General features: G+C 44.4%; 1 protein-coding gene across 1 annotated transcript in view; it reads left to right on the top strand.

Annotated features, from left to right (window-relative positions):
• The first annotated feature begins 214 nt into the window (after positions 1 to 214).
• The window catches only part of SLC39A6 (solute carrier family 39 member 6), a 47,749-nt gene continuing 34,174 nt past the window's right edge, over positions 215 to 13,789 (top strand). Inside the window, exons 1-3 of the mRNA XM_069730572.1 lie at positions 215 to 736; positions 1,563 to 1,746; positions 10,852 to 11,021. Of these exons, the coding sequence (XP_069586673.1) occupies positions 269 to 736; positions 1,563 to 1,746; positions 10,852 to 11,021 (822 nt within the window). The 5' untranslated portion in view covers positions 215 to 268. The remainder of the gene's footprint in view (positions 737 to 1,562; positions 1,747 to 10,851; positions 11,022 to 13,789) is intronic.

The raw sequence follows: 13,789 nt of genomic DNA, 5'->3' as shown, positions 1-13,789 counted from the left end.
ACACATAATGCCACGGCAGATGTAAGGACATGTAAGGGTCACATCTTGTCACCCCCACACACCGGTGACGGTGAGCCACAGACACACGCCCCCTCAGCACCGCCTCAGGCACTGACTAGTCACAAAACAGCTGCTGTATGAGCCGCACGGAGGGGTGTGACCATGATCAGAGGAAGCCACGCCCCTATCATGTGACGTGACACTACGTGTGGGAGGGGCAAGGGCTCCCCGTCTAGTGCGGCAGAGAAAGGGCTGCACGCGGGAGGAGATGGGGCCGCTCTACGCGTTACTTGTGGCCGCCATTCTGCACCGGCCCAGCGCCGGGAGCGAGGCCACCATCACCGTTACTCTCCCGCCTCAGGCCAGCAGCACGGCCCCGTCTGGACTGGACTCGGCGCAGGCGCTCAACACTCAGCGCCACAACCTGTTTCTTCTATTCGATCGCTATGGAGAGAGTAACCAGAGCATGACACTGGACGGCTTCCGGAAACTGGTCCACAGCCTCGGCGACATACTGAAGGGCAATCACCAGCGCCAGCACGACCACCAGCATCCGGGCCATCATCATCATCACCACCACCATCATCATCACCATCCGCATCATCATCACGATCATCACTCTGTTGCCGCCCCAGTGGAGCACGGACACACGGCCTGTGAGGAGACCAGGAAGAGGCGGCATGTCACCCCTCCACAGAGCTCTGCCGGCGTCCCTGGCACTGCTGGAGGGGCAGAGGTGAGACCACCCTACAGGAGGGTGCCCGGGGAGACAAAGTAATGTCACTGTCCATGCCCCCATAGGTCACCGCCACACTTGCTGGTAATGGGGCAGTCATCAGAAATCTGCCTGGCGTCCCTGGCACTGCTGGAGGGGCGGAGGTGAGACCACCCTACAGGAGGGTGCAGGGGTGTCTGTACATGGCAGACACAAAGCAGTGTCACCGTGTGCCCCCAGATGTCACCGCCACACTGGCTGGTAATGGGGCAGTCATCAGAAATCTGGCTGGCGTCCCTGGCACTGCTGGAGGGGCGGAGGTGAGACCACCCTACAGGAGGGTGCCGGGGTGTCTGTACATGGCAGGGACAAAGCACTGTCACTGTCCATGCCCCCATAGGTCACCGCCACACTGGCTGGTAATGGGGTATTCATCAGAGCTCTGCCGGCGTCCCTGGACCATCGGGCCTTGCAATAAGGTTAGAAGTGAGACCACCCTACAGAGGCGATGTCACCCTGACTTGTCTCACTCAGTGTCTTTTGTCCCCAGATGTCACCACCTCACTGGCTGGTAATGGGGCAGTCACCAGATCTGCAATAACCAGACTCCCTCTTACTATGGTATATAACTGGGGTTTATTCCCATCTTATGCGATTGTGGACGTGAAGGCAGTAAAGGGTGCGCTGCTGCGTGCTAGAGTGCCATCTTGTATTTCGGGCACACATATTGATGCCCTCTCTCCTGCCCTGGGGGTAATGGTGGAGTGTGGGTAACTCTCATGTGTGCAGTAGGGGAGGGGACCCTGTTGGTTTTGCTGTAGATGTGACCTGTCTCCTTTGATTCCAGTGCCTGAATGCCTCCAGACTGCTGACCGTGCACGGTATGGACACGCATACCCTCCTTGGTGCACATGAGTTCCGCTTCATATGCCCAGCTATTATCAATCAGATTGACAGGGTGTCCTGCCTGTCCGCTGCAGAAAGTAGCCACGCTGCAGAAAGTAGCCACGGTGTATACTCCAAGAAAAAAGGTAAGTGGGTAAACTTCATCTGAAGGTCACTGCCATTTTTAAAGTGATTCCCAGATTGGTTTTGTCGGATAGTGCTTGCAAATACAATCTTCTTTTCTAATTTACAGCTTATTTAAACTTTCACTTGTTTACAGCTCGTTGTCTTGGAGACCGACCACCAAAGCTAGACAGCGGAACAAGCTGTGCTTACAAGTTCTTTTCTAGTCACCTTGTAAGTGCTGTTTAGAAACTAGCTGGGATGGTTGAAGTGCGCTGTTACCTTCTTAATCTCAGCTTCAGCACAGTGCTTGCAAGCTAGACAGCAGCAGTGGCCGGTCTCCTAGGCAATGAGCTGTAAACAAAAGAAATGTCAGTATCTGAGGGACACCTATGTTTTTAAACGCCTTGTTTACTTTCCTAATTTGACAGTGTTCGTCTATGAAGATGGGAATAACCCCTTCAATAACATATAAGGGAATTTCTCTACAAAATCCAAATATTTCATAACTGAGTTCCTCCCATCACAAGTAAGAAGAAAGCAGGGTCCGCATCTAGGTGTCCGCATCTAGGTGTCCGCATCTAGGTGTCCGCATCTAGGTGTCCGCATCTAGGTGTCCGCATCTAGGTGTCCGCATCTAGGTGTCCGCATCTAGGTGTCCGCATCTAGGTGTCCGCATCTAGGTGTCCGCATCTAGGTGTCCGCATCTAGGTGTCCGCATCTAGGTGTCCGCATCTAGGTGTCCGCATCTAGGTGTCCGCATCTAGGTGTCCGCATCTAGGTGTCCGCATCTAGGTGTCCGCATCTAGGTGTCCGCATCTAGGTGTCCTCATTACTGAGACACATTTTTACTGTGGTTTTCTATGGCTGTAGTATGTGATTACAATGCTGTTGGGAAGGTATAACATTTTGCAGCTATCTACCAAATTATGAAAAAAAAAAAAAGTTTTCTACAGAGTGCACAGTGTCTGTAGTGAGAGTACAATGTATGGTCAGTGGTACGAGGACAACTGGTCACACCCAGAGGAACTTGTCGGCCATCCAATTCCAAAACTCTGTACTTTATATAAAGAGGTCGTCCACTACTTAGAAACCTTTCTAAAAATGGGCACAAGGCATTTCTGGCATAGAAAACTCACATTTGATGGAGGGCATAGTTTCGCTCCTGCTCTCTCCCCAGCTCTGCCCATTTTAGCAAAGCTGATCCAAAATATTAGCAATGAGTGAATGTGCATGGATAACGCGTTATGAGAGCATGCTCGTGTGTTATCAGAGTATCTCTGGAGTGCGCAAATATTATGTTGCAGTCCCTGCGGCCGCATGATTTGCAGCTGTTAGACGCCCAAGATACTGATAACCCCCCGATCATGCTCAGGGAGAACGTCATCCGAGCACGTTCGCTCATCGCTAATGGCTTCGTGTTCTATTGTTGAAAAACATGGCTAGAACATGTCCGAATGAAGCATTACTTACTGCTTCTTTAAGGAATTAAGAGGGTACCAGCTAAGTGCTGCTAATCAAATGCCCATCAATAATTGCAACCACCCCTATAAAGGCAGATATTTTTTGCAGTTTGCTAGTCTGGAGCAACCCAGAGTTTAAAAAAACAAACCTGACTGCAGTTGTGTAGCCAAGCTCTGATTCCTGTTGCCATGATCCGGTCCTTATGAATCTAAAAGTGAGAAGTTTCCTTTAAATAATACTTTGTAATATTTCCTGTTTTTGCTTTTTCTGAGGATGTTTTTACCTAGTGGTAAGACCTTCTAATGGACCAGATATTTATGTCTTGATGCATAAGGGTATGTTCACACGTTCAGGATTTCCATCCTTTTTTTTTCAGGACAGTTTTTTTAAAAAACTGCAGCTCTTGGCAGAAAACGCAGGTCCTTTTTTTGTCCTTTTTTGATGCGTTTTTTGATGCGTTTTTTGATGCGTTTTTTGATGCGTTTTTTGATGCGTTTTTTGATGCGTTTTTTTATCCTTTTTTTACTGTGTGTTTCCTAGGAAGCTTTTTAGGGCTAAAATGGCTGAAAATACCCTAACCCTACCCCTAACCCTACCCCTAACCCTACCCCTAACCCTACCCCTAACCCTACCCCTAACCCTACCCCTAACCCTACCCCTACCCCTAACCCTACCCCTAACCCTACCCCTAACCCTACCCCTAACCCTACCCCTAACCCTACCCCTAACCCTACCCCTAACCCTACCCCTAACCCTAACCTTAGTGAAAAAAAAAAAAAATTCTTAATTTTTTTATTGTCCCTACCAATGGGGGTGACAAAGTGGGGGGGGTGTCATTTACTATTTTTTTATTTTGATCACTGAGATAGGTTATATCTCAGTGATCAAAATGCACTTTGGAGCGAATCTGCCGGCCGGCAGATTCGGCGGGCGCACTGCGCATGCGCCCGCCATTTTGCAAGATGGCGGCGCCCAGGGAGAAGACTGCCGGACGGACGCCGGGTAAGTATAAGGGGGGGAGATTAGGGCACTGGGGGGGGGCATCGGAGCACTGGGGGGGGCATCGGAGCACGGGGGGGGGGCATCGGAGCACGGGGGGGCGGGATCGGAGCACGGGGGGGCAGCCACACTCCGCCCACGCACTTCCGCCCGCTCCCCCGCACTTCCTGCTGCAGCGGTTCTGCACATCAAATCGCAGTAAAACCCGCAGATATATTTTTGATCTGCGGGTTTTACTGCGATTTTGACCTCACAATGGAGGTCTATGGGTGCAGAACCGCTGCGGTTCAGGAAGAAGAATTGACATGCTCCTTCTTTTTTCCGGGAGCTATTCAGCGCGGCTTTTTTTTTACAATTTCCGGACCATGTGCACAGTGTGTCCTGTTTTCCATAGGGTACAGTGTACTGTACCCTGCATGGAAAACAGCTGCGGAACCGCAGCGGCAAAACCGCCGCGGTTCCGCGGTAAAAAACGCACTGTGTGAACATGGCCTAAAAGCGTTGCATTATCCCACACACTCGCACCATTTTAATCAGTGAACAAAAGAGAAACCTACCGTAAATCAAATCAATATTTGGTGTGACCACCTCCCTTTGCCCAAAACCACATACATTCTTCTAGGTACATTTGCACTCAGTCTTTGACGGAACTCTGCACACAGGTTGTTCCAAACATCTTGGAGATCTAACCACAGATCTGTGGATGTGGGTTTGCACAAATCTGTGTTTTCGTGTAATTACACACACTCGATGTTGAGACCAGGGCTCTTCATAATTTCCAGGACTTTTTGTCCTTTTTATGCTGAGGATAGTTCTGAATTACACTTGCTGTACTTTTTCTGCTACAGTGTAAATATGAAGCCAATCGGACCCCTCCCTGATAGTATTGCATGATGGATTAGTGTCTGCCTGTATTTATCACAATTGACGCCATTAGTCTTGATGAAATCTCCAAATCCATTTGCTGAAATGGAGCCTCAGACTTGCAAAGAATCCACCATGATTCATAGTTTTCTCCAGAGACTCAATGTCTCAGTCTTTGGAGAATAAACTGCCTTCTGTTATTGGTCAAGGTGTTAAATATTTGGATGTCACTCTAGAGCACCTGCTGCCATGTTTCTACACCTCGGTTCCTAGGTTTTCATGAACAGCCAAGACGCTTGACCTTGTTTCCATATGAGTTTTGGCCGGAATTCTTCCATGAAGACCACTTCTCTGAGCAGTAGATGAGTTTAGCTGGCTCCCACTGATTGCTGCCATTTTTCACTGATGGCACTGCTGGACATCTTCTGATTTCTAAGGGAAATAAGCATGATGTGTATTTCATCTGCTGCACTACTAAGGCACCAATTCATCAAGATCGGTGTAATCAACAGTCACACTCCTAATTTATTACTAGGTGCGCGACTTTAATGAACCAGTAGTATCTGAATAGTGATGTACACCGTGCCAGAAATCTTACTCTTGTTTTAGGGACTGGTGTAGGATGCTTGGAGTAAGGATACCACATCATCATGAATTGGACGAGCTGTGACGTCATGCCCCCATCCCTCCCCAGCTCCACCTATTTTGGCGGAGATGGTAGAAACTGTTGTCAAAACTCGAAGTCGCAACGCATTCATGCTACTCCGATTTGTGAACATTTAGCGACTTTTATGACTGTTTACACCATAGTACTGGCATAATTGCTTCAATCAGATCCTATGTTTCCTTGGGTGCCCACTACAGTCCTCACAGTTGCCTATTTCTTGGTGCTTCTTCACAAAATCTTGAACAGCACAACTTTAAAACTCTTGTCTGCTTGGAAACCTTTTCATGGGAATGACCTTAGTGTCTTGTTGCTGTGCTGAGTCTTGTGTATGCTCAGTAACATGAAACTGTCTTCCGCAACCTCTCCGTGTAGCTGAGTTTGGTTGCTTCTTACCCAGTTTTAACCCTCCTACACAGCTGTTTCCCTTTCAGTTAATGATCGTTTCCATCCTATCTATGTAACTGATGATCATTATCACCTATTTGGTATATTTAGTTACTCACACCTGATCCCTGATGGTGCATGTGTACCTAGAAGAATTGATGCAGTTTTGGAGACAAATGGTGGTCACACCAAATATTGATGCAATTTAGAGTTCCCTTTTGTTCATTCAGTTTGCATTTTGTTAATTGATAAAAACTAAATTATTAGCTCTTCTATTTTTAACGCATTCTTATGACCTGTTGACAAGTTCAGTATTTGGTCATTTTTTTACCTCAGTATTTGTAAGCCAAAACCAGGAGTGGGTGATAAATACAGAAGTGAAATAATTAAATAAATAGGGCAGCACACTGCAGCGCCAAAACATGCAAACTTGAAAAAACGAAATTTGAACTGCATTACTGCACTAGAAATATGAAAAATGAGAGCTTTTAGCGCACAAAAATGGCCAATTTTATGTGTACCTCGTAGCCACGTTAAGGCATCTCTCTTATACGAGGTCCTACGTTTGACCTACCTCACTGAGAATAAACGTCTCCATCTGAATGGGTACCCATTCAGATGGAGACGTTTATTCTCAGTGAGGTAGGTCAAACGTAGGACCTCGTATAAGAGAGATGCCTTAACGTGGCTACGAGGTACACATAAAATTGGCCATTTTTGTGCGCTAAAAGCTCTCATTTTTCATATTTCTAGTGCAGTAATGCAGTTCAAATTTCGTTTTTTCAAGTTTGCATGTTTTGGCGCTGCAGTGTGCTGCCCTATTTATTTAACTATATACGAGTTGGCGACTCTGGGTTCAGCACCTGTTCACACTCAGTCTATGTTTGGATGTGCAGGTCAGTTTTTTGAAAAAAATAAATACAGAAGTGATGACGTGTTTCTATTATACTTTTCCTCTGATTGTTCCCCTCCTGGTTTTGGCTTACAAATACTGACCAAGTACTGAAGGTGTGAACGTGGTCTTATTGTGCAACCTCTTTTCCACACCTGGTTACTTTCACCTCTGTAACTACATGCATTTTTCTGGGAAGACTTTTCTCAACATTTTGAAGTGTCTGTGGAAATGACTTGCCTCTTCCTCTTTTTGACCACAACCTACTCACATTCTCTTCCTTCTTCACTCCTTGTCTACAACCCCCAACCCACAAACTTGCACACCCTTGCAGAACTGTCCTCCCATCTCTCTTCCTGCTCCCTATTCGACCCCTTACATTCTGGCTTCCGGTCACACCACTCCACTGAAACTGCCCTAACTAAGGTCACCAATGACCTTTTAGCCGCCAAGAGCAAGCGACACTACTCTGTCCTCCTCCTCGACCTGTCGGCTGCCTTTGACACATTTGACCATTCCCTTTTATTACAGACCCTCTCATCCCTTGGCATCACAGACTTGGCCCCATCCTGGATCTCGTCATACCTAACAGACCGGACACTCAGCGTCTCCCACTCATACACCACCTCCTCACCTCGCCCCCCTATCTGTCAGAGTCCCGCAAGGTTCAGTCCTAGGGCCACTGCTCTTCTCCATTTACACCTTTGGCCTGGGACAGCTCATATAATCTCATGGCTTTCAGTATCACCTCTATGCTGATGACACATAGATCTACATCTCTGGACCACATATCACCAGCCTACTAACCAGAATCCCTCAATGTCTGTCCACTATTTCATCCTTCTTCTCTGCTAGATTTCTAAAACTTAATATGGGCAAAACAGAATTCATCATCTTTCTCCCATCTCACACAACCCCCCTCAACGAACCTATCCATTACAGTAAACTGCTGCCCACTCTCCCCAGTCCCACAAGCTCGCTGCCTTGAGGTATTCCTTGACACTGATCTCTCCTTCAAACCACATATCCAAACCCTTTCCACTTCCTGCCTCCTTCAAATCAAAAATATTTCACGGATCCGTACATTCCTAAACCAAAAATCTGCAAAAACCCTAGTTGATGCCCTCATCATCTCCCGCCTTGACTACTGCAACATCCTGCTCTGTGGCCTCCCCTCAAACACTCTTGCAACCCTCCAATCTATTCTGAACTCTACTGCCCAACTAATCCACCTGTCCCCCCGCTATTCCCCAGCCTCTCCCATCTGTCAATCCCTTCACTGGCTCCCCATTGCCCAGAGACTCCAGTACAAAACCCTAACCATGACATACAAAGCCATCCACAACCTGTCTCCTCCATACATCTGTCACCTTGTCTCCTGGTACTTACGTGCATGCAGCCACCGTTCCTCACAAGATCTCCTTCTCTACTCCCCTCTTATCTCCTCTTCCCACAATCGCATACAAGATTTATCTCGCGCATCACCCCTACTCTGGAACCCTCTACCCCAACCAGGGTGGATAAAAATCAATGTGTTTTTTTTTTTTTTAAAAAAATCAAAAAAATCGGATTTTTTTTATTTAAATAGAATTTTTTTTCAATAAACTGCTTTTTGAGGAAAATATTTTACCATCCAAAGGTTCTTCCATCATGAGATAAAGCTGAGTTGTTAAACTCAGTAGAATAAAGGCTGTATATGTGTAACATTCACAATGCCATGCTCTTCCAGAGGTTTCTGTAGGATTAGTGGGCAGTTTCTCTCCTATATTATCACAGACGCTCGCTTTACTTACGCAGTTCTCAAAACTGAATTTGACTCCGCAGAGGTCCCAGCATCTTCACGGCAAAAATGTTACAACATGAACAGAGTTGAGAAAAAGACCTTAATCCTATTGTTCTACAAACCTATGAATGCAGAATCAACCCCTTCAGTGCCAAGTCCAAGAAGTTAGACAATATGTTTCTGATTGTTTGGAGTGGAATAGATCTGCACAACACAAGAAGAATGTGAATCTAAGTGTGAGGAGGAGGAAGGGCAAGCAGACAAGAAAATGAAAGTGAAACTTTGAGCACAATACTGCAGCATAGCCACAGACAAGTCTGGATCTGATTGTGTGTACGATCTGAGGTTTATTACATTCTTTCCTCATAATGGCAGCAGGCCGTAAAAGAGACCCAGTTTGGGAATATTTTAATGAAGTGCGGTGATGAAGATGAATGGCATGGATCATGAGAAGTGCGGTGATGAAGATGACTCATCTTCATCACCGCACTTCTCATGATGTTGCCTCATTCGCGCCACCAGGCCTTGCATCTCTTTGTTGCATCGTTTGCATTTTGCACGCATGCCTGCCTTACCGATAGGCGAAGGAGCTTCATTAAAATATTCCCAAACTGGGTCTCTTTTACGGCCTGCTGCCATTATAAGGAAAGAATGTAATAAACCTCAGATCGTACACACAAACAGATCCAGACTTGTCTGTCTGTGGCTATGCTGCAGTATTGTGCTCAAAGTTTCACTTTCATTTTCTTGTCTGCTTGCCCTTCCTCCTCCTCACACTTAGATTCACATTATTCTTGTGTTGTGCAGATCTATTCCACTCCAAACAATCAGAAACATATTGTCTAACTTCTTGGACTTGGCACTGAAGGGGTTGATTCTGTATTCATAGGTTTGTAGAACAATAGGATTAAGGTCTTTTTCTCAACTCTGTTCATGTTGTAACATTTTTGCCGTGAAGAAGAGGCTGGGACCTCTGCGGAGTCAAATTCAGTTAGGTAGAAACTTTGATTTAAATCACTGATTTAAATCAAGCCTTACTGACTAGTGATTTAAATCGTGATTTAAATCGTGATTTAAATCAGTTAGATTTAAATCAAATCCACCCTGACCCCAACATATCAGACTCTCACCTGCCATCAAAACCTTCAAAAAGAACCTGAAGTCTCACCTCTTCCGAGAAGCCTACCACTTGCAGTAACCACCGATCGGCCAAACCACTGCATAACCAGCTCTACCCTCACCTACCGTGTCCTCACCCATCCCTTGTAGTCTGTGAGCCCTCGCGGGCAGGGTCCTCTCTCCTCCTGTACCAGTCAAGACTTGTATTGTTTAAGATTATTGTACTTGTTTTTATTATGTATACCCCTCCTTACATGTAAAGCGCCATGGAATAAATGGCTCTATAATAATAACAAAAATATGACTATTCAGCCTAAAGTCATTTTGGCACCGAATAGGGCCTTCCCAAAAAGTTGGAAACGTAGATTTGGCGTTATGGCTTTGAGAACAGCATATTGGAACAGGTGTTAAGAATACTGCAGCCGTGTGTTTTGTTTTTTTTTTAATTTGTTTTTTTTTTAAATCTCAAACCTTAAGAGTATGTGCACACTTTCAGGTTTTTTTTCGCGATAAAAACGCAGACATATGCATCCTATCATTTTAGAATGCATTCTGCAATGTTTGTGCACATGATGCGTTTGTTTCGCGGAAAAAAACGCATCGCGGTAAAAAAAGCAGCATGTTCATTATTTTTGTGGATTTGTCACATTTTTCCTGCTATATAATGCATTGGAAAAAAATGCAAAAAACGCATAAGAAAATGCAAAAAAAAAAAACGCATGCGGATTTCTGGCAGAAATGTCCGTTTTTTGTCAGGAAATTTCTGCTAGAAAATACTGCTTGTGTGCACATAACCTAAATACTGCCAAATCTCATCTCCACATCAATATAGATGGTGGCCATAATGGTCACCATCTGACACTTGAGTATTACACAGACTGACAACTGCTTTGAGATTTTAGTTGCTACTAAGGTTTATGAATGTATAACACTACTTTTTTTTTTTTTTTCTCCAGCTTGGCTTGGCGGCTTTATAGCTATCACTATTATTAGTGTGCTGTCTTTACTGGGGATCATCTTGATTCCTCTTATGAACAAGGTTTTCTTCAAGTTTCTGTTAAGTTTTCTGGTGGCACTGGCAGTTGGCACATTGAGCGGAGATGCGTTCTTGCACCTTCTTCCACATGTAAGTGATTCTTTAAGTCATATGTGAAGCCTCTGATTTTATATGGTGGCACAGGTTTTTTTTTTCCTCCTTTATTTTTCCTCCCCTTACATGGATTTTCAGTGTTATATGATAATTATCCTGTGTCAAATTCAATTTATGTGGTCAAAATCAGGATTATTTCCACTAACTAGTTACACTATGTAGCATTTCCATTTCTACTCTAAAATTAAGTTAAAAAGTTGACAAGTATGGTGTTAAATAATCATTTGTTACTGGAATACTTGGGCTATGTTCATATGCAGTGTTTTACAGCAGTTTTTGCTTTGCTGCGTGTTACAGTACCAGCAAAAGACATTTCAAAAATCCTATTCACACTATTTTTTCTTTCTTGCAGAATTTGAGAACTGTAGTGATCTTTAAAGGGAACCTGTCACCCCGTTTTTTCAGTACGAGATAAAAAATACTGTTAAATAGGGCCTGAGCTGTGCGTTACTGTAGTGTATTTTGTGTACCCTGATTCCCCACCTATGCTGCCGAAATAACTTACCAAAGTCGCCGTTTTCGCCTGTCAATCAGGCTGGTCAAGTCATATGGGCGTGGCGACATCGCTGTTTCTTCCCCAGATCTTGCATATATTTCCGTTGGTGGCGTAGTGGTTTGCGCATGCCCATCTTCTGAATCCACTGGGCAGGAGAAGAAAAAACGCGCGATTGGCGCTATTTCCCTGGTGATCTGTGGGGGCGGCCATCTTCCTGAGGCCGCGTGTGCGCATATAGAGTCCTCTGCTTCCCGGGGCTTCAGGAAAATGGCCGTGGGATGCCGCGCGTGCACAGATGGAGATCGCGGCGGCCATTTTCCTGAAGCCCCGGGCAGCAGAGGACTCCATATGCGCACGCGCTGCCTCAGGAAGATGGCCGCCCCCACAGATCACCAGGGAAATAGCGCCAATCGCGCGTTTTTTCTTCTCCTGCCCAGTGGATTCAGAAGATGGGCATGCGCAAACCACTACGCCACCAACGGAAATATATGCAAGATCTGGGAGAAGAAACAGCGATGTCGCCACGCCCATATGACCTGACCAGCCTGATTGACAGACGAAAACGGCGACTTTGGTAAGTTATTTCTCAGCATAGGTGGGGAATCGGGGTACACAAAATACACTATAGTAACGCACAGCTCAGGCCCTATTTAAAAGTATTTTTATCTCGTACTGAAAAAACGGGGTGACAGGTTCCCTTTAAATCTTCAGCATGTCAATTATTTAACCCCTTTGCCCCCAAAGGTGGTTTGAACGTTAATGACAGGCCAATTTTTACAATACTGACCACTGTCATTTTGAGGTTATAACACTCTCTTAACGCTTCAACGGATCCCACTGATTCTGAGACTTTTTTTTTTTTTTTCGTGACATATTGTACTTCATGATAGTGGTAACATTTCTTTGATAATACGTGTTTATTTGTGAAAAAATAAATTTGACAAATTTTGAAAATTTCGCAATTTTCCAACTTTGAATTTTCATGCCCTTAAATCACAGAGATATGTTTATACTTAATAGGTAACATTTCCTACATGTCTACTTTACATCAGCACAATTTTGGAACCAAATTATTATTTTTCTTAGGAAGTTATAAAGGTTAAAAGTTGCCCAGCAATTTTTCATTTTTCCAGCAAAATTTACAAAACCATTTTTTTATTTTTTATTTTAGGGACCAAATCACTTTTGAAGGGGTCTATATGATATAAGACACCCACAAGTGACACCATTTTAAAAACTGCACCCCTCAAGATGCTCAAAATCACATTCAAGAAGTTTATTAACCCTTTAGGTGCTTCCCAGGAATTTTTGGAATGTGCAAATAAAATTAACCATTTTTGCTTTAACCCCTTTTACCCCAAGTGTGGTTTGCACGTTAATGACCAGGCCAATTTTTACAATTCTGACTACTGTCCCTTTATGAGGTTATAACTCTGGAACGCTTCAATGGATCCCGGTGATTCTGACAATGTTTTCGCGTGACATATTGTACTTCATGATAGTGGTAAAATTTCTTTGAGATTACCTGCGTTTATTTGTGAAAAAAACTGAAATTTGGCGACAGTTTTGAAAATGTTGCAGTTTTCCAACTTTGAATTTTTATGCAATTAAATCACAGAGATATGTCACACAAAATACTTAAGTAGCATTTCCCACATGTCTACTTTACATCAGCACAATTTTGGAACCACCATTTTTTTTTTTTTTTTTTGTTAGGGAGTTATAAGGGTTAAAAGTTGACCAGCAATTTCTCATTTTTATAACATTTCATTTTAGGGACCACATCTCATTTGAAGTCATTTTGAGGGGTCTATATGATAGAAAATACCCACGTGTGACACCATTCTAAAAACTGCACTCCTCAAGGTGCTGAAAACCACATTCAAGAAGGTTATTAACCCTTCAGGTGATTCACAGGAATTTTTGGAATGTTTAAATAAAAATGAACATTTAACTTTTTTTCACAAATTTACTTCAGCTCCAATTTGTTTTATTTTACCAAGGGTAACATGAGAAAATGGATCCCAAAAGTTGTTGTACAATTTGTCCTGAGTATTCCAGTACCCCATATGTGGGGGTAAACCACTGTTTGGGTGCATGGCAGAGCTCGGAAGGGAAGGAGCGCCGTTTGACTTTTCAATGCAAAATTGACAGGAATTGAGATGGGATGCCATGTTGCGTTTGGAGAGACACTGATGTACCTAAACATTGAAACCCCCCACAAGTGACACCATTTTGGAAAGTAGAC

Source organism: Ranitomeya imitator, chromosome 6 (assembly GCF_032444005.1).
Source record: "Ranitomeya imitator isolate aRanImi1 chromosome 6, aRanImi1.pri, whole genome shotgun sequence".
NCBI lineage: Eukaryota > Metazoa > Chordata > Amphibia > Anura > Dendrobatidae > Ranitomeya > Ranitomeya imitator.
Note: the sequence above shows the minus strand (reverse complement) of the source record. Positions and strands in the feature narration are given on the sequence as shown.